Source organism: Typha angustifolia, chromosome 15 (assembly GCF_048772165.1).
Source record: "Typha angustifolia cultivar Huaian chromosome 15, ASM4877216v1, whole genome shotgun sequence".
Taxonomy (NCBI): Eukaryota; Viridiplantae; Streptophyta; class Magnoliopsida; order Poales; family Typhaceae; genus Typha; species Typha angustifolia.
Genome location: NC_133253.1, coordinates 15,369,018 through 15,395,161, shown reverse-complemented (window position 1 = coordinate 15,395,161; position 26,144 = coordinate 15,369,018). Strand labels below are relative to the sequence as shown.

Here is a 26,144-nt window from a genome sequence, read left to right as displayed (position 1 = left end):
TTAACTCCGACCCGACTCGGATCGGATTCGGATAAAAAATTTCTATCCGATTTGGATTCGGATACGGATAGAATTTTTAAAAAAAATTCAGATACGGATCGGATATATTTTTCGGATTCAAATACGGATATGGAATATCCGTGCATACTTTTTAAAATGATTTACAATTTTTAGTTTGCTTATTTAAATAGTAAATATTAATATTATTACTAATAATACGTTATATATTATTTATAGAGATTAATTTCTCTAATTTTTATATATTTGACATAAAAAAATTATTTATTGTAAAACTCTTAATAATTTTGTGTTAATTATATTTAAATAAAATATTATAATTATTTTAAATTCAATCAATATCCGTTTAAGATTCGATCATTTATCCAAAAATTATCCGTATCATTTTAGTTAGGATATAATTTTAAATTTTACTATCCGTACAATATTGATATACGAATCCATATCGAAATTAAAAATATAAATTCAGATACGAATTGAACACTATAGCTAATATTATTACTACTGCAAAGGTCTCAAACATAATAAGTGATTTTTTTTTAATATAATAAGTCGAGAAGGCAGGATGTTAAATACAAATTTCCTTATAAAAGTGGCAAGACATATGTATACTAATTGTTTCGAAATCCCTCCCCTTTCCTCCGAACAGACTCGAAGAAGCGATCAGAACTCCACCTAATCCCCATCTCGATCTAGGGTTAGGGTTTCTCGCCATGCCGAAGAACAAGGGAAAGGGAGGCAAGAACCGGAAGCGCGGCAAGAACGAGGCGGACGACGAGAAGCGCGAACTCGTGTTCAAGGAGGACGGGCAAGAATACGCGCAGGTGCTCCGCATGCTCGGGAACGGGAGATGCGAGGCGATGTGCATCGACGGGACGAAGCGTCTCTGCCACATCCGCGGCAAGATGCACAAGAAGGTGTGGATCGCCGCCGGCGACATCGTCCTCGTCGGACTCCGGGATTACCAGGATGACAAGGCTGACGTCATCCTCAAGTACATGCCCGATGAGGCGCGACTGCTCAAGGCGTATGGGGAGTTACCTGAGAGCACCAGGCTTAACGAGGGCATCGCCGGGGGGCTTGATGAGGAGGACGACGGCGCCGGGGATGACTACATCGAGTTCGAGGATGAGGATATTGATAAGATATGAAGATGGAAGAGAAAGGTGTGATCTTTGTTTCTAATCCATATAAAGAAAGGAAAGATTGATTTATATGAACTTCTAATGTTTGCGTCTGTAGTAATTTTGGAAATCTAGGGTTTCTTACTTATACACTTTTATCTGCAGTATGGTATTTGATAATTAAGGTAACATTTTTCTCACAAGATATATGAATGGAATTTGCAAGACTTGTTCGTGTTTTTTCTCACATTAATAAGTGGAATAAAGGGCAAGCAGTTGTAATCACCTAATTTACTAAATTGGAGCCCACTTTATGAGGAAATGATCCTCTTTTGTAGAAGAACACTGATCTTATCCTGAGTTGCAATATTTTAGGGAATTAGAGCAAAAGTTGTTCTTTATTTTTCTCTTACTTCTTACTGTTAAAGGGTTATTTTCCTTCTTTTACCTTCTTTAGGTACAATATTGTTGTTTGGGTTCTTTGTCTTAAGATTGCTTGCTTTTGATGATATCTAAACTTAGTTTTGTTCCATTAATAGATTTTTTTTTAAAGTTTATAATGTCTGCTTATGTTGTTCAAGAAATCTAGAGCAGTTGCCTGATTCAGTGAGCTACACTTGTCTATCAGCTTCTGCTATATGATCTGTTCTGATGTGAAACTAGGAAGTTTGTTTTTTGGTCCTTCTAGTATAAGTCGACTTTGCAGCACTATTTGATTGAAAGACTACTGTGTTAGGAGCTTCAGTTGATTCTTTAGAATATGTGATAGAACTATAGAAGTTTGTGATTTTATATTGTTGCATTATAAAGTGATATTGTTATTGTAATAAGTTTTAACTTATGATGCTACGTGTTGGATTGTAGAATGATCCATGGGACAAATTTTGTAACTTATATATATCTGATGTTTGATTGTATATGATAGTTGGTTGTACTCAGACTTACTCTTTTGGGTTGGGGAACTGTTTGAAGTTTGCTTTTCTTTGTCGTTACTTTTGCAAACTTAAGTGCATGAACATTGTATATTTGTTTCCTTTTTGTGCTATTCAGTGAATGTATCCAACAAGTATACCTGTTCCATCTCAAGTTTTTCTCTTCTCCTGCTTCTAATTTTAGAGCTCAACATATCTCCTGCTGTAAGTCAATGAGAATATGTTCTGTTGAATGTCATGAAAGGGTGTCATTAGGCTTTCAGATATGGACAATACAAAGGTCATTCTATATCTTTTAACATGCCTGGTTGACGCCAAATAGCATACTTCAATTTATTTTTTAATTAATTTTCGTTCCATGAAGATGGAGTATTTGCGGGCATTTGAGAATTATCTTAGTTACTTTGTTATTGCAAAGAGTGTCCACTGTGTTGGAGATAACCTGCAACTTGATCATATGTGTCATATGGTTGTAGACCTCTTGGTGGTTCTTTCTTTTATGCCAATATCTTACTTGAAAGTATTTTTAGCATTGATATTTTTGTATTTTTAGAGCAGAATTCTCATACATGTGGTTTAACTTGTTCATTACAAAGATCAATGAGGATTCTCATGATTACAAGTAATTTTACCACCATAAAAGAAAAAAGTGTCCTGTGTTAAGTACTGTTGTGTCTGGGAGTTAATGGAATATAAGAGTAATGGTAAGTTTTAGAATGATAGGACTGTCAACTAACTTCAGTCCTTATAGTGTTTATATTTATCATGATTCATGTTTGGGCCACTAGCCACTGGTGCTCAAAGTGGGAGATAACTAAATGAGTGGGATAGGGACAGCCAGGTCAGACAGATGTTTAAAGGTTGACCCTGCCCAAAAGTAAAATACTAATGGTAATAAGTACAAAAAGTCCATTGATAATATATGAAAAGAAGTAATTGTATTGTGACAAACAATACTGAATTAATTAGTATACAACACTTTTTGTGTCTAACACTGACTTGAATTTGATCCAAAAATCATACTTAAAATAGATTGACCAGTGAGGAGGCTTGGCTTGTCTTTCTTAAAGCTTTACAGATGGTGGTTTTGCCGCTGATACATTTGATAGCTTATGATTTTTCTTGGTAACTTCGGATGCCTCTAGAGGCCTATTTTTTATCAGCCTCTAAATTTATCATGATGCTTGATTTGTCTCCTTGGTGCAAAATCCATGTGTCAATTTATATCTGCTTAGAAGTTAGAACTATGTATATATCTGGTTAGAACTATGTGCGCAGCAAGATACCGGCATATATATTAATAACTATCTAAGTTTGTTACTGGTTTATATTTTACTGCTTCATTTGTTTCTTTGTTATATTTGTTATTGGATAACATTTTTACATTGTTTGATCATCGCAGGTAAATTTGATGTAGACTGAAGAGAGTATACAACCACAAGAAAATTAAGAAAGAAATGGATATGTGTAAATTCTTGCAAGAAACAATCAAATTGTAAACAATCTTCCTCGATCTTGTGGGTCTTGGGACTCCTAAGAAAATAAAGTTTCCATTAGTGTGATCAATCTGTTTCAGTTTTTGAATACCTTAAATTATTTTATGCTTACATTTCCATGTATGCTGTTTGTTAAAAAGCCAGTTTTGCTACCTCATCTACTTTCTGTAGTAGTTGTTGCATCCTTTGGGTTCTGTACTGCCCATATGTTTGAAGATTGGTATAACTGGAAATTGTCTTGAGTTCTTGAATACCTGTCAAACTCCAGCATGCATCTATCAAGGAAAATGGATGTATTATTACATTGGGTAACCGCGCACTTTCTTTACGCGTAGCATCATCTTGAATTTTGTTTTCTTGATAGCTTGGGAAATATGGGATATTTGAATGTAATAATTTCCTTTAGGTTCTGCTTGTAATAGAGCTTGTAACACCTATTGACCCTTTTATTGATACCTAAAGTGCAGTAGTTACAGTTTTGACTACTATCCAACTCTCTGCATGGGAATATATTTTTCGCTCTTCTTTTACAAAAATGCTTTTGAATTATTACCGCATTTCGACATTAATTATGGTTGTCATCTCCATTTCTCCAAAAGTAATTTGACAACTAAAACAACCCTCTCTTCTTTGCCTTCTTTCTCCTTGTAATTTAGGGTTTATCTTGCTCCTAGCAATATCTGCCAGGTGCAGGGCTGAGTAAGATTTACATTATGTAGACAAAAAGACAACTAGTACTACTAGAGCTAAATGTTACTATCTAGTACTATTATGCACCATTTGTTGTATGCCTCCTAGACTAGTTAGTAGTTAGATGGTCACCGGTAGTGACCACACTGTTCACATGACCTTGTACTAGATATAAATGGCTTTTAGAGCTAACAATAAATAGGATGCAGTTATTACATGCAATGGCGTGGACTATGAGGAGAAACCGTGAGCTTTTAGTTTCATGTTCAATATTTTTTTCTTTTTACATTTATGTCTCGAGAACTGGAGTACATATTAATTACTAGTAAATTGCCTCTCTAGTCTCTACTTTGGCGAGGAGCAGCAAGTTAACTACATGCCCCCTTTTCCTTTGTTACTTTATTTTATTTTTTTTGCATCAAAGGAAGTAATGGAATTTAATCTGATCTAATTCCTTCTCTGAGCTTGGTGGGATATGAGTTAATGTTTTCTTGTCCATCTTAAATATTCAAGTAGTCTACACGGATATAAATATAAGTTGAAGAGTAATATTCAAATATATATTATATAGTTTAAAATATTATAAAAATAGTGACATATTTCTGTATTTTTTCGTAAATTTTTATTATATTTTTCACATAAATTTACTGATAAATTTTATTAATATCACAAGTTTTTATGGTTCAAAAAATAAATATGAATATATCCGCTATTCCATCCATATTTGTACTTTAACTTAACAAATATAATAATTAAATTTATTATCCGTTTACTATTCCTATTCATATCTACTATATATATCTCTCTCTCTCTATATGTATATATATGTATATATATATCAGATCCTGATCACAAACGGAATCTTACAATAGTCACGTGCAGCTCGTGACAGTCGTACGAATTAATTTCCGCATGGAATAGTTTTAATTCGGGTTTACGAAACTACCCTCCGAATCCGAGAGAGAGAGAGGTAGCGAGGGTCATCAGACACCCGAAAGGAGAATGGGACAGGCGACAGGCTGTTCGATTTAAAGGGCATTTTTGTCCCTGCACCATGTGCCTAGGCAGTAGGTATGACAGCGTGGACGCGAGCATTAGTAGGTAAACGATAAACTATCCAACTACCCTTCTCGCTCAACCCCGTTCCTCACCGTCCGATCTAAATCGGAAAGCTAGTGTGATGTGAAGATCGGTGGCGTCCTCGGAATTAGAGAGATAAGGTAGGGGTGTTTTAGTAACTTGACGCACGAGGGCAGAGAGAAGAATCAAGCGGCCAGATGGGCCTGCGCAAAGAAAGGAACCCGTCCTCTAAAAAAAAAAGAGGAAGCGGAAGAAAATCTACGGCGATTTTATCAAAAAAACCCCATGGTTTGTCTTTATTACTATTTATTGTACAGATTTTATCTTTATTGTCTCAAAAAACTCTAATATTATTCTCTTAATTATTAATTATCATATAGATGAGGTCAAATAACTATAGATCTAAAATTATGTATTCTTTTTCAAAATAAAATAAGAGTAAGATTTAAAATCAAATGAGAAGTACTTTAGGTTACTTGAGGTACTTTTATTTTTAAAAGTAATAATTTTAAAGATATTAAAACCAAAATATAAGGTTAAATGACAAATAATTACAGGATAGAGTGTGAATTAAATAATAACAAATTGTAGGGTGTTTTAGTAAATTACCTAAAATTTTATTAGAAAAATAAATATTTTATTCCATGTAATTATTAGGAGAGAGAAGAGAATACTTACCTTCCAAGCGAGCACGGAAACGGTAGCGAGTGAGTAATCTCTGGCAAATAATTCCACCAGTTTCCTCTCCTTTTTCTTCTCTCTCTTCTTTCATCGATTCTGCGACTAAATCCGCCGTAGCCTTCCCGAATTCCAATTTGCCGTCTTGGATCGCAAACCCTAGGTTAGATAATTAGATTTCCTTCCTCCTACCGCCATGCCGGGCCTCGTCGCGCCGCCGGAAGCGCCGCCGCTCCGGGTAGCCGTCCCCGACGCCGGCGAAGGTCAGATCCGGCGGCCTCGGTCTCCGATCCCGAGGAACAAGGCCCCGGCATCTCCCTCCCCGTCTTCCTCCTCCATGCGACCGAAGCCGTCCCCGGGGAAGAAGAAGATGTCCCCGGCGGCTGCGGCTGCGGCGACGGCGGCGACGGAGGAGTCAGCACTGGATAATCCGGATCTGGGGCCGTTCCTGCTGAAGCTGGCGCGGGACACGATGGCGTCAGGGGAGGGGCCGGGGAAGGCGCTGGAGTACGCGATCCGGGCGTCGCGGTCGCTGGAGAGGTGCGAGGGGGCGGAGCTGGAGCTGGCGATGAGCCTGCACGTGACGGCGGCGATCTACTGCAGCTTGGGGAGGTACGGGGAGGCGGTGCCGGTGCTGGAGCGGGCGGTGGCTGTGGCGGAGGCAGGGGCGAAGGGCGAGGGCGAGGGGGAGGGGGAGGGGGAGAGGAAGGGATCGGAGCACGCGCTCGCGGCGTTCTCCGGGTGGATGCAGCTTGGGGACACGCACGCGATGTTGGGCAGGCTCGACCAGTCCATCGCCTGCTACGCCAAGGGGCTCCAGATCCAGATGGAGGCGCTGGGGGAGAACGACCCCAGGGTCGCCGAGACTTGTCGGTGAGTACTATTTTGCTCCGCTTCGCTTCGTTTTGGTCTCTCGTTAGAGACGGCGACGGCGCCTGCGTACTCCGTGATTCGTGCTTCGCAACGTGACAATTGTCGCGATCATGTCGGAGGGTAGGGTGATCGGCTGCTGGATCGATCGTGATCGCCATCAGGGAAGGAGAGGAAAAATTTAATGCGGCTCACGCTAGTGAGACCGGTCGCGGAAGGTTAACTTGCGCGAGATGGTGTGTAAGCCGTGGTAATTTTGACTACTGTGCGCCATAGGATCTTAGGAGACTGGTTGCCTTAGGATCGTAGTTCGAAATTCCGTTTCTGGTCGGGTTTCAATTTGGTTTAAAAAAAATAAATACTTCGGTCTTAATTTCGTTTTATTGTTTTTAGACTCTTTTTCAATGCGTCATTCAAAATTTAATAACATTTTAAGCATCGAATTCTGTGCAAATTAAATTTAAGTCAAATCGAATTTTAAAAAAATAAATTATTATGATTATTTTAGTTGGATGCTAATTTTCGGATAAGAGTTTTCAGTTTTGGATGGGATAGTTCATAGAACTGAAATGCGAGACGTTTGGCGCAGTTTTGGACGAAATTTCAAACCCTTTGTGATTAGCTTAAAGCAAGTTAGCATATAATGATTTGTTGGCGAAGCTGTCGGTGCCCCAGTTCGGTGGCCTTCCGGTCCACCTCAGTGGTAAATGCTAAAATGCGCTTGAGTCTGACTACCAACCTGCGGTGGAGCTGTTGTTGGTAGAAAAGACAATCTGAAGTGCAAATTATGTAATAAAAATAAGAGAAATTTTGGTTATTAGCTTATATGTTTTTGTTTTTGTTTTTGTTTTTGGAAAATAAAAAATAAGATTTTGGTCAGGTACTTGGCGGAAGCCCATGTCCAAGCGCTCCAATTCGATGAGGCGGAGAAGCTATGCCGGAAGACACTGGAGATCCACCGCGAGCACAGCCCCCCGGCCTCCCTCGAGGAGGCCTCCGACCGACGCCTGATGGCCCTCATCCTGGACGCGAAGGGTGACTACGACGGCGCCCTTGAGCACCTCGTGCTCGCTTCCATGGCCATGGTTTCACACGGACGCGACACCGACGTGGCGGCCATCGACGTCTCCATCGGCAACACTTACCTCTCCCTCGCCCGCTTCGACGAGGCCGTCTTCTCCTACCAGAAGGCCCTCACCGTCCTCAAGTCCTCCCGCGGCGACCACCACCCCTCCGTTGCCGCCGTCTTCGTCCGCCTCGCCGACCTCTACCACCGCACTGGCCGCCTCCGCGACTCCAAGTCCTACTGCGACAACGCCCTGCGAATCTACGCCAGACCCGCCCCCGGCGCTTCCCCCGACGACGTCGCCGGCGGCCTCATGGAGGTCGCCGCCATCTACGAAGCCATTGGCGAGCCTGACGAGGCCCTCAAGCTTCTACAGAAGGCGCTCAAGATGCTCGACGAGACGCCCGGACAGTGGAGCACCGTCGCCGGCATCGAAGCGCAGATGGGCGTGATGTACTACATGGTCGGGAGGTACGCCGACGCGCTCGGATCCTTCGAGAGCGCCGTAGCCAAGCTGAGGACCAGCGGGGAGAAGAAGTCGGCGTTCTTCGGCGTGCTTCTGAACCAGATGGGGCTGGCGTGCGTCCAGCTGTTTAAGATCGACGAAGCTGCGGAGCTGTTCGAGGAAGCGCGAACCGTGCTGGAGCAGGAATGCGGCTCCTCCCATCCGGATACTCTCTGGGTGTACAGCAATCTCGCCGCAACTTATGATGCCATGGGGAGGTACACTTTCTCTTTCTTGTCAACTTAGATTATGATCATTTCTTTTCAATTTTAGGCTTTGTCGTATAAAAACCTTTCTAGATCGTTCGTTGATTTATAGGTGATAGACAATTAGTTTTGTTTGACTCCACGTGTTTGGGATTTGTCAGAAGCGAGAAAAACTCAACTCCTTTTGTTGCTGAATTCATATTCCTCTTCAGGCAACGGTTTCAGTGCTCCCTTCCCACCTTTTCTCTTTATCCTCGACAGAACTGGAGACCAAGCACATCTTTGTTCATAATTTGTTTTCTATAATTGAATGCGGAGGTTGTGCCACATGCTTTCTAATAAAATGCAGAAGAACTTAAATAAGATTGCAAGTTCTTGAGAAAAAGAAAAAAAAAAAAAGAGAAAAAAGATGCAGCAGAGCCCTTAGTGATACTAGAGCTCAAATAGTTGGTACATCTAGATTGTTAGACTGTATCAAACAGATGATAAGTGTAGTGCTTCTATTGCAAAACCACAAAGTTGATATGGCCAAAAATTTATATAATTGATGATGTGTAGATTACTGATCGAGCCTAGAACACCAAAAGGCGCTGAAGCTGAAAAATCTAAATCTTATTGTCTCACCTAAACTGTAACCAGGATCTGTTCAGAACCTATCCCTTTAAAGGAGTAAAAGAACAGAGGCAGCAACACAATCTGCAACATGAAGTAAAGGTTACCAGCCAAAAGATGTGGTATTTGGAAAAAGTGATGCGATCCCTGCTTATACGTCTCTGTACCATGAAATTTTATAGTGCAACTAATGTGTTGTGAACATATTCTTACAATCACATCTTCGTGGTCAATAGAGATTTAAGGAGAGTGGGGTAATAAAAATCTCCTTTGTAACAAGGAGGTATTCTGAAGAGGTTGAAGCTTGTAACTTTGAAACAGTATATAGCAAACATATTGCTGGTGTTTCAGACATTACAAGCCTTTTGCTAGAACTTGATGTCAATGCTTGTAATAGCAGCACTGAGAACCAACATCCACATTCATCTACTACATCCTTTCTGTTTTTCTTTGGTGATTTTGATAAGTAGATACAGAAAATGCATCATCTACCATGACAGTAAGGCTTGCCAGTTACACATCCTGTAGTCACAGAAACTAGCATCTCCTGCAATGTAGAGAAAGAGTAAATTCTACCTCTTAAGACCCTACACTTTGAGGAATGTCATTGCTAGACTGCTCTTGTTTCAAAGAAAGACGTTGGCAAGTTTTGTTGAGTTCAAGATTTGCTCTTAATAATAGTCAAAATGTTCTTAATCTTGGGATGTCAACTTAAGCTGTTGGCAATTAGTCTGTTGTTTCTCCAATGGAAAGCTTGTAACCAGTGGAATTTTTAATTTAGGGAAGTACCTATTGGTTATGCTAACTAAAAGTACTGTTGGAAAACCAGTATAACTGTTGGAATTCGGAAGTGCTTTGAGGTTGTCTAGTTATGTCTGTCATTGTAGGCCTATGAAATTTCATAGCCAACATTTTTCACTGTGTGATTAATCTGTCTTTGACCAAGTTGCTTGTTTTATTCTTAGTTTAGCCACATTTTAACAGAACTTGTTCATACTTGCTGTGCTATTTATTAATTAGCAGCTGAAATTAAACTTTAAATGCAGTAAAGAGAAACTTTTTTTTTTCCTCCTTTTCTCTTAGCTCCAAAAGGATAGATTGACTGAAGAACACAGGGACATATATATTCTCTTTCTTTTTCCAATTCTATTGGTAATCTCTACTGCAAATCTTGTGTTCTTTTTGTTTATTGACTGAAGATGCCTTGACATGTATGCTCTTAAATTGTGTTAGTCTGTACTGCATATGTTGTGCATTTGTTGCTAATCTATTTGCAACCTATTCTCGAGAAAAGGAAATAGTTTAGAAGTACTACTCTTGAAACTTATTGCATCTTAGCTTGAGATTACTGTCTCTGAATCACTGTGGAAGTGTGAATTGTCTATTCATCTCTCACACCTATGGACAACATACTGAATGAACAAACCTCTCTCCCTTCGCATTTCTTTTTATTTGCACTCTCAAATATCTCTTGATTCTCAAACTTAAGAATCTATGTTTGTTCTGTGATAACAATTAGGATTTCAGAAACAGACGGCTAAACTTTTCTTCCTTTTTTCTTGTATACTTGTGTAAACAAACCTCTCTCCCTTTGCATTTCTGTTTATTTGTACACTCAAGTCTCAAATATCTCTTGATTCTCAAACTTAAGAATCCATGTTTTTTCTATGATAACAATTAGGATTTCAGAACAGACAGGCTAAAGTATTTTCTTCTTTTTTTCTTGTAAACTTGTGTGAACAAACCTCTCTCCCTTTGCCCTTCTGTTTATTTGTACTCTCAAATATCTCTTGATTCTCAAACTTAAGAATCTATGTTTGTTCTACGATAGCAATTAGGATTTCAGAATAGATGGATTAAGTTTTTGCTTGTATACTTGTGTTATGACAGGGTCGAGGATGCAATAGAAATCCTGGAACATGTGCTCAAAGTGAGAGAAGAGCGGCTTGGCACGGCAAACCCCGAGGTCGAGGATGAAAAGAAAAGATTAGCCGAGTTATTGAAAGAGGCGGGCAGATCCAGGAACAGGAAGCAAAAGTCACTTGAGAATCTTCTGGTCACAAACTCACAGAGGGTAAAGAATACGAGAAGGTGGTCAGGCTTGGGTTTCAAAAGCTCATAGAGAGCCTCTTCCCTGCTGTATCTGTGCCATAAGAAAAAAGCATATGTAAAGATATCAGATTAGGAACATGGTGATCTGCTGCTGTTTGAGCTTCTAATTACCCCTTTTCCACTTTCTTTATTTTGTTGCTTCCTTTTAACCCTTTCTTTTGCTTCTATGTTGGATGCCTTGGTGTGCTATTGTGTATTTGTATTGCTATTTGAGCTATTTTCTTATGGATTATTTTTGTTATTGTGGTGAATAAATTGCTGACGGGCCTTTCCTAAGACATTTAATTTAGGTTAACTGTACTTGTAATTGAAACTTCTTTCTTATGTATAGATTAGTTCGTAGGTTAATCAAAGGTGTTAAACCAATGATAGTCGTGCCGATGTGTACCGGCACATAACATGAGGGGTCCCAAAGGCACCCCTCTTAACAGTGCTTTAACCTTCACACATAACATGAGGGGTCCCAAAGGCACCCCTCTTAACAGTGCTTTAACCTTCATTGTCATCGCTACCTCATCGTCATTCATCACTAGTGAGCTTGAGGTCCTCAATCGCTCCAATGCAAATGCTTCACTCGAGGAGGGAGATGACTCAAGCCAAGGTTAGGGCATTTGCATTGGAGTGATCAGTCCCTTCATTGGCGACCTCGGACACCGGAGCAATAAGTGGTGACAATGGCGAATGGTGATGACAAAGGTGAAGGGTGAACCGGTGCTAGTTTAGCTAAACAAATAGCCTTTCGCTAAACAAATAGTCTAATTCTATTTGACATATAAATTGAATAACTAGGTCAATTATTTTAAGAAAACGAGCTACAACTCCAATAGAGAAATTCAAACCAGCTATAATTATAATTAGAAGTTGAATAAAACTATGCTAGGCACCTCAGAATGTAGATCAAATTGTTGACTAGGATTTCGTGCCCCATGAATTGCTATTTAAATGCTAGAATTTAGGAAAATTTTCATATAACATGGTTAATTAAACTTAAGCAAATCTATGAGTTAAATTAACTAAACTAAAAAAATTAATGAAAATACTCTCAACTAAATCATACTAAGGATATTTTAATTATTTTAAAAATAAATACATTTTAATTATTTTAGAAATAAAAATATTCTACTTAACTGAATATTCTATTAGTTCAACTCTAATATAGGATATTTTCTACATATATCGGCTAAATCAGAAAACTCGATTTATAAATAATAAAAATAGAAGGTGTAAATTATAATTACGCTATAAAGTAAAGTAGGGTGCTATATGTAAATTTACTTAGAATTTATTTAGCAATAATTAAGCCTATTTCATGTAAAACCTAATTCGTGATATTAAATCATGTTTGATATTAGTCATATCAAGCTCTTAAGTAAGAGCTTAAGCAAGTTAGCCTGTGTGATTAAGCTCGGCTCAAACTTAATCTCGAGTGTTGAGCCTCAACGGGTGCATTGAGCTCGTTTGCTTAGAACCAAACCGAGCTTAATCGAGCCTATTACCTACATCGAGGAAGCGGATCGGATCTGCCGGTTCTTATTTATTCGGGTTGAGATCCGTAGTCGGTAAAGAAGAACCCGAAGGCAATCCTTCCTTCCCTCTGCCGCTCGGCGCGCCACCCTAACCCTAAACCTAACCCTAAATCCTTAATTCTAGATACTTCCTCTTCTCTCCCCCTCCGTTTTCTTCTCCCATGGCGGAAGTGGAAGACGCAAGCGACGGCCTAAAGAAGCTTGAGTACCTCTCCCTCGTCTCCAAAGTCTGCACCGAGCTCGAGTCCCACGTCGGCTGCGGCGACAAGGTCCTCGCCGAGTTCATCACTGAGCTCGGCCGCGACTCCGAGACCGTCGACGAGTTCGACGCCAAGCTCAAGGCCAATGGCGCCGAGATGCCTGATTACTTCGTCCGCACCCTTCTCACCATCATCCACGCTATCCTCCCTCCAAAACCCCATGCTAACTCCGGATCCAGTAACAAAAAGAAGCCCTCCACCGCCTTCCCTGCCCTCTCCCGCCCCGATGACCCTGATCACGCCAAGCAGCTCCGTCTCGAGATCGAGCGCGATGCTGAGGTGAGAGAGGAAGCTGATGGCCGCTCCCACCGCGACGGTGAGGACGACCACCGCCGGCATCGACGGGACCGAGGCCGTGATCGGGATCTTGAGCGGGACCATCGAAGTGATAGGGACCGGGATCGGGGTCAGGAGCGTCGAGGTGACAGAGATTGGGGCCGGGAGCATCGGAATGATCGAGATAGAGATCGAGATAGAAATCGAGATCGAGATAGAGATAGAGACAGAGACAAGGATAGGAACCATACAAGGGATAGCATGTATGACAGGGATTCTAGGGCATATGATGATGAAGAGGAGGAGGATAAGGGATCGAGAAACCATAATACTAGTCACCGGCAGTCTGACGAGCTTGAGCTCTACAGGGTGTACAAGGGCCGGGTTTCTCGCGTGATGGATACTGGATGCTTCGTCCAGCTAACAGATCTCCGTGGCAAGGAAGGGCTCGTCCACATATCACAAATTTCCAGCAAAAGAGTTGCGAACGCAAAGGAAGCAGTGAAGCGTGACCAGGAGGTGTTTGTCAAGGTGATCTCAGTGTCTGGGCAGAAACTTAGTTTGTCGATGAGGGATGTTGACCAGAAAACTGGAAAGGATTTGCTTCCCATGAGGAAGAGAACAGAGGACGAAGCATTGAGGGCAAACCCTTCTAGCAGGAGCAATGGGCCTACAATGAGGTTGGGCCTCTCGGGGATTACTATTGTGGAGGAAGATGAGAGTGGTTCGTCAAGGCGTCCGCTTAAGAGGATGAGCTCACCAGAGAAGTGGGAAGCGAAGCAACTGATTGCATCGGGGGTGTTGGATGTCCGGGAGCACCCGATGTTTGATGATGACGGTGATGGAATGTTGTATCAGGAAGAGGGGGCGGAGGAGGAGCTTGAGATTGAGCTCAATGAGGATGAGCCTGCCTTCTTGCAAGGTCAGAGTCGGTTCTCTATTGACATGTCTCCAGTTAAGATTTTTAAGAACCCTGAGGGCTCCTTGAGCCGTGCAGCGGCTCTCCAGTCGGCTCTTATTAAAGAGAGGAGGGAAGTCAGGGAGCAGCAGCAGAGGACTATGCTGGACTCCATCCCGAAGGATCTAAATCGACCATGGGAGGACCCGATGCCAGAAACTGGTGAAAGGCACCTGGCTCAGGAACTTAGGGGTGTGGGTTTGTCGGCCTATGACATGCCTGAGTGGAAGAAAGATGCATATGGGAAGGCTTTAACCTTTGGGCAGAGGTCTAAGTTATCTATTCAGGAGCAGAGGCAGAGCCTTCCCATCTACAAACTGAAGAAGGAGCTGATTCAAGCTGTTCACGATAATCAAGTATTGGTTGTTATTGGTGAGACTGGTTCTGGAAAGACTACACAAGTGACCCAATATCTGGCTGAGGCTGGTTACACTACAGGGGGGAAAATTGGGTGCACGCAGCCTCGTAGGGTGGCAGCGACGTCGGTCGCCAAGAGGGTTGCTGAAGAGTTTGGGTGTCGCTTGGGGGAGGAAGTGGGATATGCTATTCGATTTGAGGACTGCACTGGGCCAGAGACAGTGATCAAGTATATGACTGATGGTATGCTCCTTAGGGAGATTTTAGTTGATGAAACCCTTTCTCAGTATTCTGTTGTCATGCTGGATGAAGCTCATGAGAGGACTATCCACACAGATGTTCTTTTTGGTTTGCTAAAACAGCTTGTGAAGCGCAGGCCTGACCTTCGGTTGATAGTTACTTCTGCTACCCTCGATGCAGAGAAGTTCTCTGGTTACTTCTTTAACTGCAATATTTTCACTATTCCAGGAAGAACATTTCCAGTGGAGATCCTTTACACAAAGCAGCCTGAAACTGATTACTTAGATGCAGCTTTAATTACTGTTTTACAGATCCACTTGACAGAACCTGAAGGTGACATTCTTGTCTTCTTGACTGGCCAAGAAGAGATTGATCATGCTTGTCAATCTCTATATGAGAGAATGAAAGGACTGGGGAAGAATGTTCCAGAGTTGATAATTTTGCCTGTCTACAGTGCTCTTCCTAGTGAAATGCAGTCGAGGATTTTTGAACCAGCTCCTCCAGGGAAGAGGAAGGTCGTTGTGGCCACTAATATTGCTGAGGCATCTTTGACGATAGATGGGATATATTATGTTGTTGATCCTGGTTTTGCAAAGCAGAATGTATATAACCCGAAACAAGGGCTTGATTCACTGATCATTACTCCAATCTCACAGGCATCGGCCAAGCAACGAGCTGGCCGTGCTGGGCGTACGGGTCCTGGGAAATGTTACCGGCTATATACTGAAAGTGCCTATCGTAATGAAATGTCACCGACCAGCATTCCAGAAATCCAACGGATCAATCTCGGGTTAACGACACTCAATATGAAGGCTATGGGGATTAATGACCTATTATCTTTTGATTTTATGGACCCCCCTTCACCTCAAGCCCTCATCTCTGCAATGGAACAATTGTATAGTCTTGGAGCACTAGATGAAGAGGGGCTTCTCACAAAATTGGGTAGAAAAATGGCTGAATTTCCACTAGAGCCACCTCTATCAAAGATGCTTCTGGCCAGCGTGGACCTTGGCTGCAGCGATGAGATTCTGACTATTATTGCAATGATTCAGACTGGTAATATTTTTTATAGGCCAAGAGAAAAACAAGCCCAAGCAGATCAGAAAAGAGCAAAGTTCTTTCAGCCAGAAGGGGACCACTTAACACTACTTGCTGTTTATGAGGCTTGGAAGGCAAAGAATTTTTCAGGACCTTGGTGTTTTGAGAACTTTGTGCAGTCACGATCCCTTAGGAGAGCACAAGATGTCAGGAAACAGCTTCTTACTATCATGGATAGGTACACTTCTACTTTTTTGCTATTTTATCTTGGCATTTGAATTATTAGTGGCTTACATTTTGCATTAAACAGTTAGGTAGTTGTGTTCATTACTTTATGTTTGTTTGCAAGTAGTATTGCATTCTGACTTGATGCGTTCATATTTAACTGTTTATAAAGTTTATGCTTTTAATTACTGAAGTCTTACAATATATTTCACTTGTTAATTCTTTTTGGCTATTGCATTACATTGAAAAGAAATTGAAGGGCAGATTGCCCATGCTTGCTTGTGTTCTGCATGCCAAATTGTATAATGTGTTCCTGGTTTACCTGTCCTTTTATGGAACCTTTTTAGCAAATAGTATCTGCCAATTGTTTTGTTCTGATGTCAATCCATTTTGACATATTTGTTATTTTTATATCGTGTTATACCCTTTAGCTTCATCAATATTGACACTTGTATGCTTGCAACCGAAGGAGATTATCTAGCTGTCATATCGGCATACAAACTTCTACATTTTGAGCAGGCTTCCGATTGTGATATCATGATAAATTGTCTCGCTTTGGAGTTGTTTCCTGTCCCACAACTACTGCATTACTGCTGGCAGCTTATACTGCCCAATTTTAGGGCATTGTTCTACCATTGGATTTCTAATAAAGAACAACTGAAGTGTGGGAGAAATTGAGACAGGAGAAACTGAGAAACATAAATTTTTTGAAATTGCTTTATTTTGTACTGTTTTCAGACATTCAGTTGCTTCAGCGATATCTCTCATTGTGGCTTTATAGGATGATATTATTCTTTACACCCTCCTTTAAATAGGTATTTGGTATACTAGTGACTGAAGTGTTTGTTTTGCCATGATCTTCTTAGAATATTTCATTGTGATCGTAATTATCGGCATGGTGAGTGAGAGTGAAAGAGAGGGAGGAATGAGAGCGAGAAGAAAGAGCGAAATAGAGAGAGTTCGGATCAGGCCTGGATCAGGATTGGCCAATCCAGCAAATTATGATATTTATCTTCATAGCATTACATTGCATATTTATTTTCATAGTATTACAATTTATATTTATCTTCATAATATTATAATACATATCTATCTTCCTAGATTGCATATATAATGCCTTAGTCTAGCATTGCATATGTAACTTTGAAGCATTACATACATAAAATAGTTAATTTATTTTCTATCTATTCCATTAATCTACTTTAAATTAAATCAAAGAGTATTCCAATGATTTTTCTTCCTTTTATTTTATATCACATCAGACATAATTATTGCACCCTTGTTTTAGAATACAAGTAAATATAGAAATAGTTATTTGTAGAATAAATTCCTCATTTTGATAGTAACAATTCTTATTTGTATTACATCCATTTCTAATGTGAATAAAACCTTAGATTAAGGTAAAATAGACTTAGAAGCAACCTACTAAAACCTAATCTCCTCTCTCCTCTTCTTATCCATCCAACTATTTTACATTTACCAACAGCATCCAATTAGCATTATGCCCTTGAAAAGACAACACTTTAATTAACTATCACTTCAATCCTTCTTTCCCTTTCTATCCTCTCCTCATCTATATACTATAAAGTGTATTTTGGTCATTTGACATAAAATATCTCTTAAACCCACTACTATTTCATATTACATTAAAGGTAATAGTGATACTACTATTCTAGCTTACACTAAACACTCCATTTTTCTAAATGCTTTTAAAATACCTTATACAAAGTAAAGAAAAGAAAAAGAGTAACTACTCTAGTTTTGGATCTAAACTCAATCCAAATGGATCTAGAGTACTACAGAGACAATTATAAGTTAGGTTTCGAAGGTTTGATTTGTGAAAAAAATGTCGACCATATAAGTTACTATGTGTGTAATGTCACAACTGTAAACATTGTGACAAACTTTTGCATCTGGGTAACTAATATTTTAGGCATTATACCAGCCAGTTTGCCATGAAAGTTAGCTTTTTTTTGGTTAATGAATGAGTTGTAGACGTGCTTGGATATATACTCTTATATGTTACTACACCACATTCTCAATTTTTGTTTATTTTGGTTGATAAATTGTGTGCTACACAAGAAGCAAATATGGACACGGGATAAAGATACAATACGATACAAAAACTGGAATAAGAGAGACATTGAGAAAATAGGACACGACATATTTAAGACATGGCAAAATTAATAAATTAAAATATAGTATATGTAGTTACTATATTTATTTATTGATATATCTAGAGATATTTTGCTACCTTAGAATGTATGTAGACAAGTATGCAACTATGCATAATCTATTTAGGGCAGAATGTCGAGGTGTGCATAATACTACAAAGATATCTTAACAGGTCACAAATGATAATGCTAATATGTATCCCAACTCCCAGGAGTGTCCGAAAGTGTCCAATGAATGTTCGAATTTATTTATATTTGCTTAAATATTCAATACTTTTTTATAAGTGTCTGACATGTCAAACGAGTGTCATTGTCAGACGAGTGTTAGATACTGACAAGACATGCTATACTTGTTGGACAATGACACAAATGTTATCTAAAGCGTCGGTGCTTCCTAGGCTACATGTTGTGGCTCAATTTTGCGATTTTGTTCTGTTCAATGCATCTGCTTGAATTTCCATTCTAGGTTGGTAGATTGCTAACATTTTATGTATAGTCCATTGTTGGATTATATATCTAATGTAACTACCATGTTTTCCAGATATAAATTGGATGTTGTCTCTGCTGGCAAAAACTTTACCAAGATCCGAAAGGCAATAACAGCAGGATTCTTCTTTCATGCCTCTAGGAAGGACCCACAAGAAGGTTACAGAACATTAGTCGAGAATCAGCCGGTATACATTCACCCAAGTAGTGCTCTATTCCAGAGGCAGCCTGACTGGGTGATATACAATGAGTTAGTAATGACGACCAAGGAATACATGAGGGAGGTGACAGTCATCGACCCCAAATGGCTGGTGGAGTTGGCCCCAAGGTTTTACAAGTCTTCGGATCCAACGAAAATGAGCAAACGGAAGCGGCAGGAGCGTATCGAACCTCTGTACGACCGATATCACGAGCCCAACTCTTGGCGTCTGAGCAAACGTCGAGCTTGACCAGTGTATCATTATGTATTTTGCTGTTTGTATTGTTTAGTTGTCCAATTTATCTATGGGCCCCCATGGTCTTAAAATCCTAGGCGAGATCTTTTGAACATTGTACATATATCTACCTTGGGACGACTTAATAGAGAACATGGCACACAGGGCTCGATGGCTAGATATTATTTTTGTTGAAGCCTTCCAATGTCATCTCAGCTTCTTCATACATTTCAGTTCACCACAAACATCCAGAGAGTTTTGTTTGTGACGTTTATAATTTTCACTTTTAGGTTTATCCAACCATTTGGATATATAGGGAAAATGCTGTTAACTTTTCTGGAGACTATTGACTTAATTTGCTGCTATTGCTTTTAGGTTAGTCTTGTCTATATTATGGAGATGCAGTCACTTCATTTGTGTGACATTGAGTTCATGAGAATTGTTCTACTTCAGTTGTCGTAGATGGTACTTTCTTGCCTGCTCTCTGTAGGTACTGAGATTGTGATGGAGGAATGGAGGAGCAACAAGCAACAACTACTGTCCATTGGATATCATTCTATTACCTTTGCACTAGGCTTGTTTGGTTGCAGGAATGAGAGAAGAGGAATGTTTTATCCATTCACTTGTCTTCTAGGAAGATGTTTCAGAAACGATTCGTTGTAGGGATTTAAAAGATCCCTGTTGACATATTTTGTGTACATATGCAGAACACCATCTACGGCATCTTGAGTTTGTTCAAAAGGAATATTTTTGGTACATTGACCAACATGCTTGTTTTTGTTCAAAAAAGGGACTGTGGATTTGGGTTTTGTTAAAAAGAAAGCAATATTTTTGGTACATTGAACAAGATGCTTCTTTTTTTCTTCTCTTTTTTGTTGTTGTTGTTGTTGGAAAAAGAGAGTGGATTAAACCCCAACTAAAATGACCAAGATGCTCTTCATCTTTTGTCAAATACCACAAATGATAGAAATCTGACCAGATGATAACATGAGAAGCATACAAGAGGAAATACATCAGCATGCAAAATAATTTGGCACATAAAACTGGGATGACTTACAAGGCAATTCCACTTTATAATCACATTAATATGTGTGTGTATATATTAATAATAAAATAAAATTAAAAAACACCTAACTTAGATGTAAACAATTCTACTTTGCTTTTATTTAAGGGCAATAGGTTTTTTGGTAAGCAAGAGAGAGTGGAGTATCGCATGCATTATATATACAATAACTAAGGTCTTGGAAATCCCTGAACCTTATTGGTTTGAGAAAACTAACATGAAAATATATCCTTTGATTCTATGGTCCTTATATTCAATTTAACAAAGGATTCAGAATCATGTCAAACAAGCCATCAATTATCATCAAATCTCAAATTTCACATAATCCGGTACCTCATACATCTAATTTTACTCAAAAGCAGAATATACTAACAGAGGATTTGAAATAAAAAAGAGGCCCTTAATGTGAACTTTAATGCATCACTAATTTGAAGGTATCAAATAATCAGACATGATCAATTTGTGTCAGAATCTTCTGACCATCCAAATCTCTGGATGGTTCTCTCCAATCTAATATGTGTACAGTATTGGGATTTCCTTCTCATGACGAAGTTTGTGGCAGTCGAGGGCTAAACTTAGTAGGATATGAACATGGAGATCGAACACTAGAGATGATAGACATGATCACTATACATGTGGGCTGTCATATTCAGGGACTGAAGCATAGCTTCTCCTCTTCTGTTGAAAGTGAAGATAGAAATGCCACCATTATGCACATCAATTGCACGAAACCTGTGTCATCAAAATAATTGAACAATAAGTAACAAGATTTCCTCTTTTCCAATGTCTATATCAGCATGATGCCCTTCACAAATCACAATTATATCACAAAGCAAGATATATTTGTATCAGCATGTACTAAATTATATATGAAGATCTTACGGTAACTCAATTCGAAAAGTACTTGTTATCTCAAAGGGATTAGAATTCTATAAGAATGATATCATGTTCCTTGCATATGACTCCCAGTTTCAACTCTGACAAAGCAATCCGATGAACTTACCTCTCTGGGCCAAGTCCTAGAGCTGTGCAGATGAGAGCTCGCAGAATGGATTTGTGGGTAACCACCAAAAACCTTTCTCCCTGATAATAAAAGGGATGGGGAAAAATGTGACACTAGATATCCTGTGTATGCTTTAACAAGAACTTGGAAGGCCTGAGATACTTACCGGCGTCAACAAAATTTTCTTCCAAGCTTCCCTTGCTCTTCCCCACAACTTATGGATTGGATAAATACCATCAACATGAAAATTAGCAGGATCTTCCCTCCATTTGGTATATAATTCTGGGTACTTCTTCTTTGCTTCAGCTGCCTCCAAGTTTTATTATGAATATATTGAATTGCAAATACACAATGAGAAAGGACAGAGAAAGCAGATAATCACCAAGCTTACCATTTGTCATGCCTTCTAAAAAGAAAAGGTGAGCCTCTTTCAATGAATCAAGAAAAGTAAGTGGTTGCTCCCTCCCATGCCATATGATTTCAGCAGTTGACTGTATTAAAAACCTACAACTAAGAATGGATAACATTGCAAATACAAATTTGTTCTAAAACTTTTCATTTAAATAGAAGGACGAGCATATCCAAAGCTGTCAGCCAACAAATTAATGACCTAAACCTTTGCTCGTGATATAGGACTAGCAAAGCAGACGTCAAAGTTTATATCAATCAAAGCATTGCGGCATCGCTCAGCTTGCCTTGCTCCAGTTTCAGTCAATATGGACAAATTTGAGCTTCCCTACAAATAAGTACAAATTCAGCTAGAAAATCAAGATAGTACCATCAATAATTTAATATCTATCATCCTCTTTTTCCACCGAAGTACAAATTATTCCATTTCTATCAGGTATCAGCAAGAAATTTCTCCATGGGTTGATGAATGGTTAAATAACTTGTCATTAGAAAGATGTTGAGCTAAATTGGTGCACACCAGCTAACAGAAGTAGTAAGCAAGACTTGGAGAACTATTGTCCAGATTTCCATGCAAATAATAAATATCTGATTTTCTATGCAGGATTGCATGTAGACAAGAGCATCTAACCAACTTCTGAGAGATTGGCACATAACTAAAAGTTTAACATAAGGTTCCAAAAATCGGTATCGGAATCGGGATTAGCCGTCCGGAAAAATGATACGTATCAGCTGTATCGGCCATATCGGCCGTATCGGCCATATCGGCCGTATCGACCGCCTGTATCGGATCGGATTATTTTAATTAAATAAAATTCTAAATATTATTAAAAATGTTGAGAAATTTCTAAAAATTTAGAAAAAATTATAAGAAAATAAGAGGGTTTTCTGTTATGAGTTGATGCTAGAAAGTCAACTATTTTACAAAATAGAGGGTTTTCTGTTGCTTGCTTTTCTTCTCAGTACCTAACAATATTGTGCATAGTTTGTTACGAATTGCTAGTTTTCCTTACGAAAAAACTAGAGATGTGCTTGGACACATACTTTTCCATGTTAGAACAACAAAATATTTAAATCACACCTGGTTAATTTTGCCAAATAAGCACTATCTATATTAAGTTCACCCTGAAGCTAACATCAAGTGCACATCAATAGGCACAGGCTGCAACTGGCCTATAAAATGCAGGGAAAGAACTGACTGGCATTTCACACAGTACACATAAACAAGTTCCAAACTGACCTGGACACGGCTTTCCTCATTCCAAGAGCTTAAACCATGCCTCACAAGAGTAACCTTCTTCGAAGAAGATAAGAGCTCATCTGTGAGTGATATTGTTGCTCCTTTGAAATCAAATGCAGTACCAGTCATTGGAACTTGACTTTCAATCTGGTTTTCTGTAGATACATTATTGAGGCTTTTATGGATAGCCAATGTGAAATGTTTTCCTTTGCCTGCACAAGCATAGGAATGAGACATCCAAATAAGGACAGGCTATTATAATGAAACATCTCAAGTGTGGGTTGACGAGTTGGATACTAGGACAAGGGTTGGCACTGGTTTGCTATCTCACCTAGCCAAAATCCAAGCCCAGTCTGACTCTATGAACATTGCCTAAGAGATGTAAAGAAAGAAGATATAGGTGAAAAAGGTAACAAAGAAACAATAACTTAAGAGTGATAGGAAAATGGAGACCGGCAAAAGCTTGCTTCAAATCAACCTCCATTACTAAAAGTTTTAAATTACATCAATTTCCTAGCCAATATGTTACTGCCTAACTTCAAGTAAGACTCTAAATAAGAGTAAAGCTGATATATATATAAATTCTGTAATAATCCATTCCAAACAACTAGGAATACAATATATTAGTCTCTATGGGTGTGAAAAGTATTTTCAATTTTTTTTTAATATTGAGGAACAGTATGCATACTACAATAACTTCAATATTGATCCGGAATCTCACTCTTGAATACTCCTCAACATAAGAACCAAGAAATTTAAACTGAGATTTGCTATATTTTAATTAGTACTCGATTCCATCATGACATCAGTTCTGTTACTAGCTTTCTAAAAGGGCTTCTTCTAAACTACCACGGGCCTTCATCAATGGCATCTAATCTCCCACCTTCCTTTCTTTTTGTTGACACTTGACACTCTGGAGAAGAATTAGCCGGAAAGTTGTCTGAGAAAATTACAACTTTTACACGTTGAATTATCTATCTCTAGCATTTTCTGGCGGCATTCTAATGATTCTTTATATATTATTCTATCAGAATATCATGACAAGTAAAGTAACCCTTCTCTTCTACAAGTACATTAAATTATTTATCTCTAACATGATATTTGCTTTTCACTCGAATAGTTGTCATTAAATTATGTCAAAATAAGGGTATTTACTATTCAGCTATAAGGAACTACATAGTCTCTAAACTTCTATTCAACAACCAATCTCCTCTGATACCATCCTTTAATGTCTAGAAGCCAATAATGCATTGAAATAACCAATAGAGCATAAACTGATTCCCCCTTCATCTTCCTTCCCACAAAGAACTACCTAAATCCCGAGATGGGTTTTCTCCGGTAGCACCTCAGGATCACTAGATGACAAGTCTTTCACTAAAAAAATTTCCCTTGTTCTGAGAGAAGCTGAGAAAAGAGCAGACCCATCTCGGATAACTCGGATATGGAGATGGATTTAGATGTGGGGAAAAGAATGAGGAAGTACCGCTGCTCTCGGAGAGGGTGGAATTGGAAGAGAGGAGGCGCGGCGGAGCTCCGAGAAGCCTCAGCTTGGAGATGGCGGCGAAGCCCGGCGGTTGGGTCGCGACCAACGAAGCGCTACCCATTTGGAGGTCCCCACCCAGACCCGACTATCCGGTGGCCACTCTTCTATTTTGATTGGATAATAACACCTACATCCTTATAAAAGCCCATTTCTAAGTAGACCCCTAGTATTTATTTTTGGGTCACATGTTAACTACTTAACTAACTCTCTCTTGGTATTAGAAAACCTTTAAAATATTAATTTGAGATAAATACATCTTATTCCATATACTTATGCTTAAAATTATTTTACCCTCTATATTTTAAAAAGTCTCAAACAAGTCCATATACTTATGACTAAAGTGAGACTGTTAACTTATCTGTTAAACTTAATCGAGTATCATGGTCATTTTGATAATTTTGTTGTATTATATAAAAATATGTATATCTTCTCTGACAAATGCAATAGGATCATTTCGGTCATTTTGATGTCATTCAGTCAAATTTAAAGAACGTATGTGAGGAATAAAGATGGTTTTTTTAGAATTGAGTTTTGATCACTGATTAATATTTTGTAGCATAATTTAGATAAATTAATATGATTAATTTGAACAAGGATCTAAGAAATAAATTTGTATATAGGAATTAATTAAGCAATTTTTATTTCTTCAAAGTGGTGCAACAAATCTATATGATTAGGCCAAGCCTAATTATATACATTAAAAAACCATAATCAAAACAAATTATTAGCAGTCTCTTAGAAACACCAGAGCAGGTTATAAATGCCTCTTTTCCCTTCTTAAAACCCTAGAAGCAGAGGGATCTTGAGTGCAACTTTTATCTAATTTATGTTACTTTTTTCTATTCTTTGGAAAGATAAATTAAAGATTTACAACTCTTATCTTTTGTTATTACTTCATATTATGTTGTGTTTTGTGTCAGAAGTTGGGAGAAATGTTATTAGGGTTTTTCCAAAATGTTATCTTAGAAGTGTGCAAATTATAATATTTTATCCATATTTGTTCATATTAAGTTTGAAATTTGAGAAAAGATACAAGAAAAGAATAATATAACGGTCTCTAATAATCTACCTGACAATAAAATAGTTCTTCGATCATAGATTCCTCGTACGACCCTCTGATTGAGGTGATTCTAAATTATCTGAGAAGATGATGTAATTATCTAAATCTTTTATATATACTAGAAGACATTATATCTCCATAGCAAAATAAGAGAGAGAGAGAGAGAGAAGAAGATTCCAAGGGTGACAAGGAGCTTGATAAAATGAGGACCACTTATATCAAGCTTAGGGTAAGTTTTCAGACAAATGAATCCTTTGTAGTCTAAAGAAGTGAGGTTAAAATGATTATATTAGTAGTTATCCTTATACATACATAAATGTTCATATGTCATTCACTGTCACCTTGATTATGCAATTATTCATTTATTTATAATATAAGTTTAGGCTTCATGCATTGCATTGTATGTCATGTACTCTCAATTAGGATTAGAGGCAGAATGCATATCTATATATTGGCATATACCT

At 38.8% G+C, this 26,144-nt stretch overlaps 4 protein-coding genes across 4 annotated transcripts; 3 read left to right on the top strand and 1 right to left on the bottom strand.

Annotated features, from left to right (window-relative positions):
- Positions 1-629: 629 nt before the first annotated feature.
- Positions 630-3,640, top strand: LOC140779883 (eukaryotic translation initiation factor 1A-like). The gene is made up of 2 exons (XM_073125201.1): positions 630-1,184; positions 3,477-3,640. The coding sequence occupies exon 1, from the start codon at positions 732-734 to the stop codon at positions 1,167-1,169; it is 438 nt and encodes a 145-aa protein (XP_072981302.1). The 5' UTR covers positions 630-731; the 3' UTR covers positions 1,170-1,184; positions 3,477-3,640.
- A 2,378-nt stretch (positions 3,641-6,018) lies between these two features.
- On the top strand, positions 6,019-11,669 carry LOC140779882 (protein KINESIN LIGHT CHAIN-RELATED 1). Its single transcript, XM_073125200.1, has 3 exons — positions 6,019-6,891; positions 7,769-8,677; positions 11,168-11,669. Exons 1-3 carry the CDS (start codon positions 6,215-6,217, stop codon positions 11,397-11,399), a joined length of 1,818 nt encoding a protein of 605 aa, XP_072981301.1. The 5' UTR covers positions 6,019-6,214; the 3' UTR covers positions 11,400-11,669.
- Positions 11,670-12,967: 1,298 nt separating this feature from the next.
- On the top strand, positions 12,968-19,543 carry LOC140777520 (probable pre-mRNA-splicing factor ATP-dependent RNA helicase DEAH5). Its single transcript, XM_073121679.1, has 2 exons — positions 12,968-16,282; positions 18,985-19,543. Exons 1-2 carry the CDS (start codon positions 13,077-13,079, stop codon positions 19,376-19,378), a joined length of 3,600 nt encoding a protein of 1,199 aa, XP_072977780.1. The 5' UTR covers positions 12,968-13,076; the 3' UTR covers positions 19,379-19,543.
- A 1,262-nt stretch (positions 19,544-20,805) lies between these two features.
- On the bottom strand, positions 20,806-24,739 carry LOC140778198 (probable 2-carboxy-D-arabinitol-1-phosphatase). Its single transcript, XM_073122792.1, has 7 exons — positions 24,561-24,739; positions 23,078-23,289; positions 22,046-22,165; positions 21,821-21,920; positions 21,596-21,735; positions 21,430-21,509; positions 20,806-21,158 (listed from the first exon to the last, which is right to left on the bottom strand). The coding sequence occupies exons 1-7, from the start codon at positions 24,679-24,681 to the stop codon at positions 21,032-21,034; spliced, it is 900 nt and encodes a 299-aa protein (XP_072978893.1). The 5' UTR covers positions 24,682-24,739; the 3' UTR covers positions 20,806-21,031.
- Between the last annotated feature and the right edge of the window lie 1,405 nt (positions 24,740-26,144).

What these genes read in the sequence shown, in the direction of transcription:
- LOC140779883 (XM_073125201.1), top strand. Translation starts at nt 732, where the DNA reads ATGCCGAAGAACAAGGGAAAGGGAGGCAAGAACCGGAAGCGCGGCAAG.
- LOC140779882 (XM_073125200.1), top strand. Translation starts at nt 6,215, where the DNA reads ATGCCGGGCCTCGTCGCGCCGCCGGAAGCGCCGCCGCTCCGGGTAGCC. An exon ending in AGGGTCGCCGAGACTTGTCG is followed by an intron (nt 6,892 to 7,768) that starts GTGAGTACTATT and finishes GATTTTGGTCAG; the next exon opens with GTACTTGGCGGAAGCCCATG. An exon ending in ACTTATGATGCCATGGGGAG is followed by an intron (nt 8,678 to 11,167) that starts GTACACTTTCTC and finishes GTGTTATGACAG; the next exon opens with GGTCGAGGATGCAATAGAAA.
- LOC140777520 (XM_073121679.1), top strand. Translation starts at nt 13,077, where the DNA reads ATGGCGGAAGTGGAAGACGCAAGCGACGGCCTAAAGAAGCTTGAGTAC. An exon ending in CTTCTTACTATCATGGATAG is followed by an intron (nt 16,283 to 18,984) that starts GTACACTTCTAC and finishes CATGTTTTCCAG; the next exon opens with ATATAAATTGGATGTTGTCT.
- LOC140778198 (XM_073122792.1), bottom strand. Translation starts at nt 24,681, where the DNA reads ATGGGTAGCGCTTCGTTGGTCGCGACCCAACCGCCGGGCTTCGCCGCC. An exon ending in GTCCTATATCACGAGCAAAG is followed by an intron (nt 21,921 to 22,045) that starts GTTTAGGTCATT and finishes TTTTTAATACAG; the next exon opens with TCAACTGCTGAAATCATATG. An exon ending in AGAAAATTTTGTTGACGCCG is followed by an intron (nt 21,510 to 21,595) that starts GTAAGTATCTCA and finishes TTTTATTATCAG; the next exon opens with GGAGAAAGGTTTTTGGTGGT.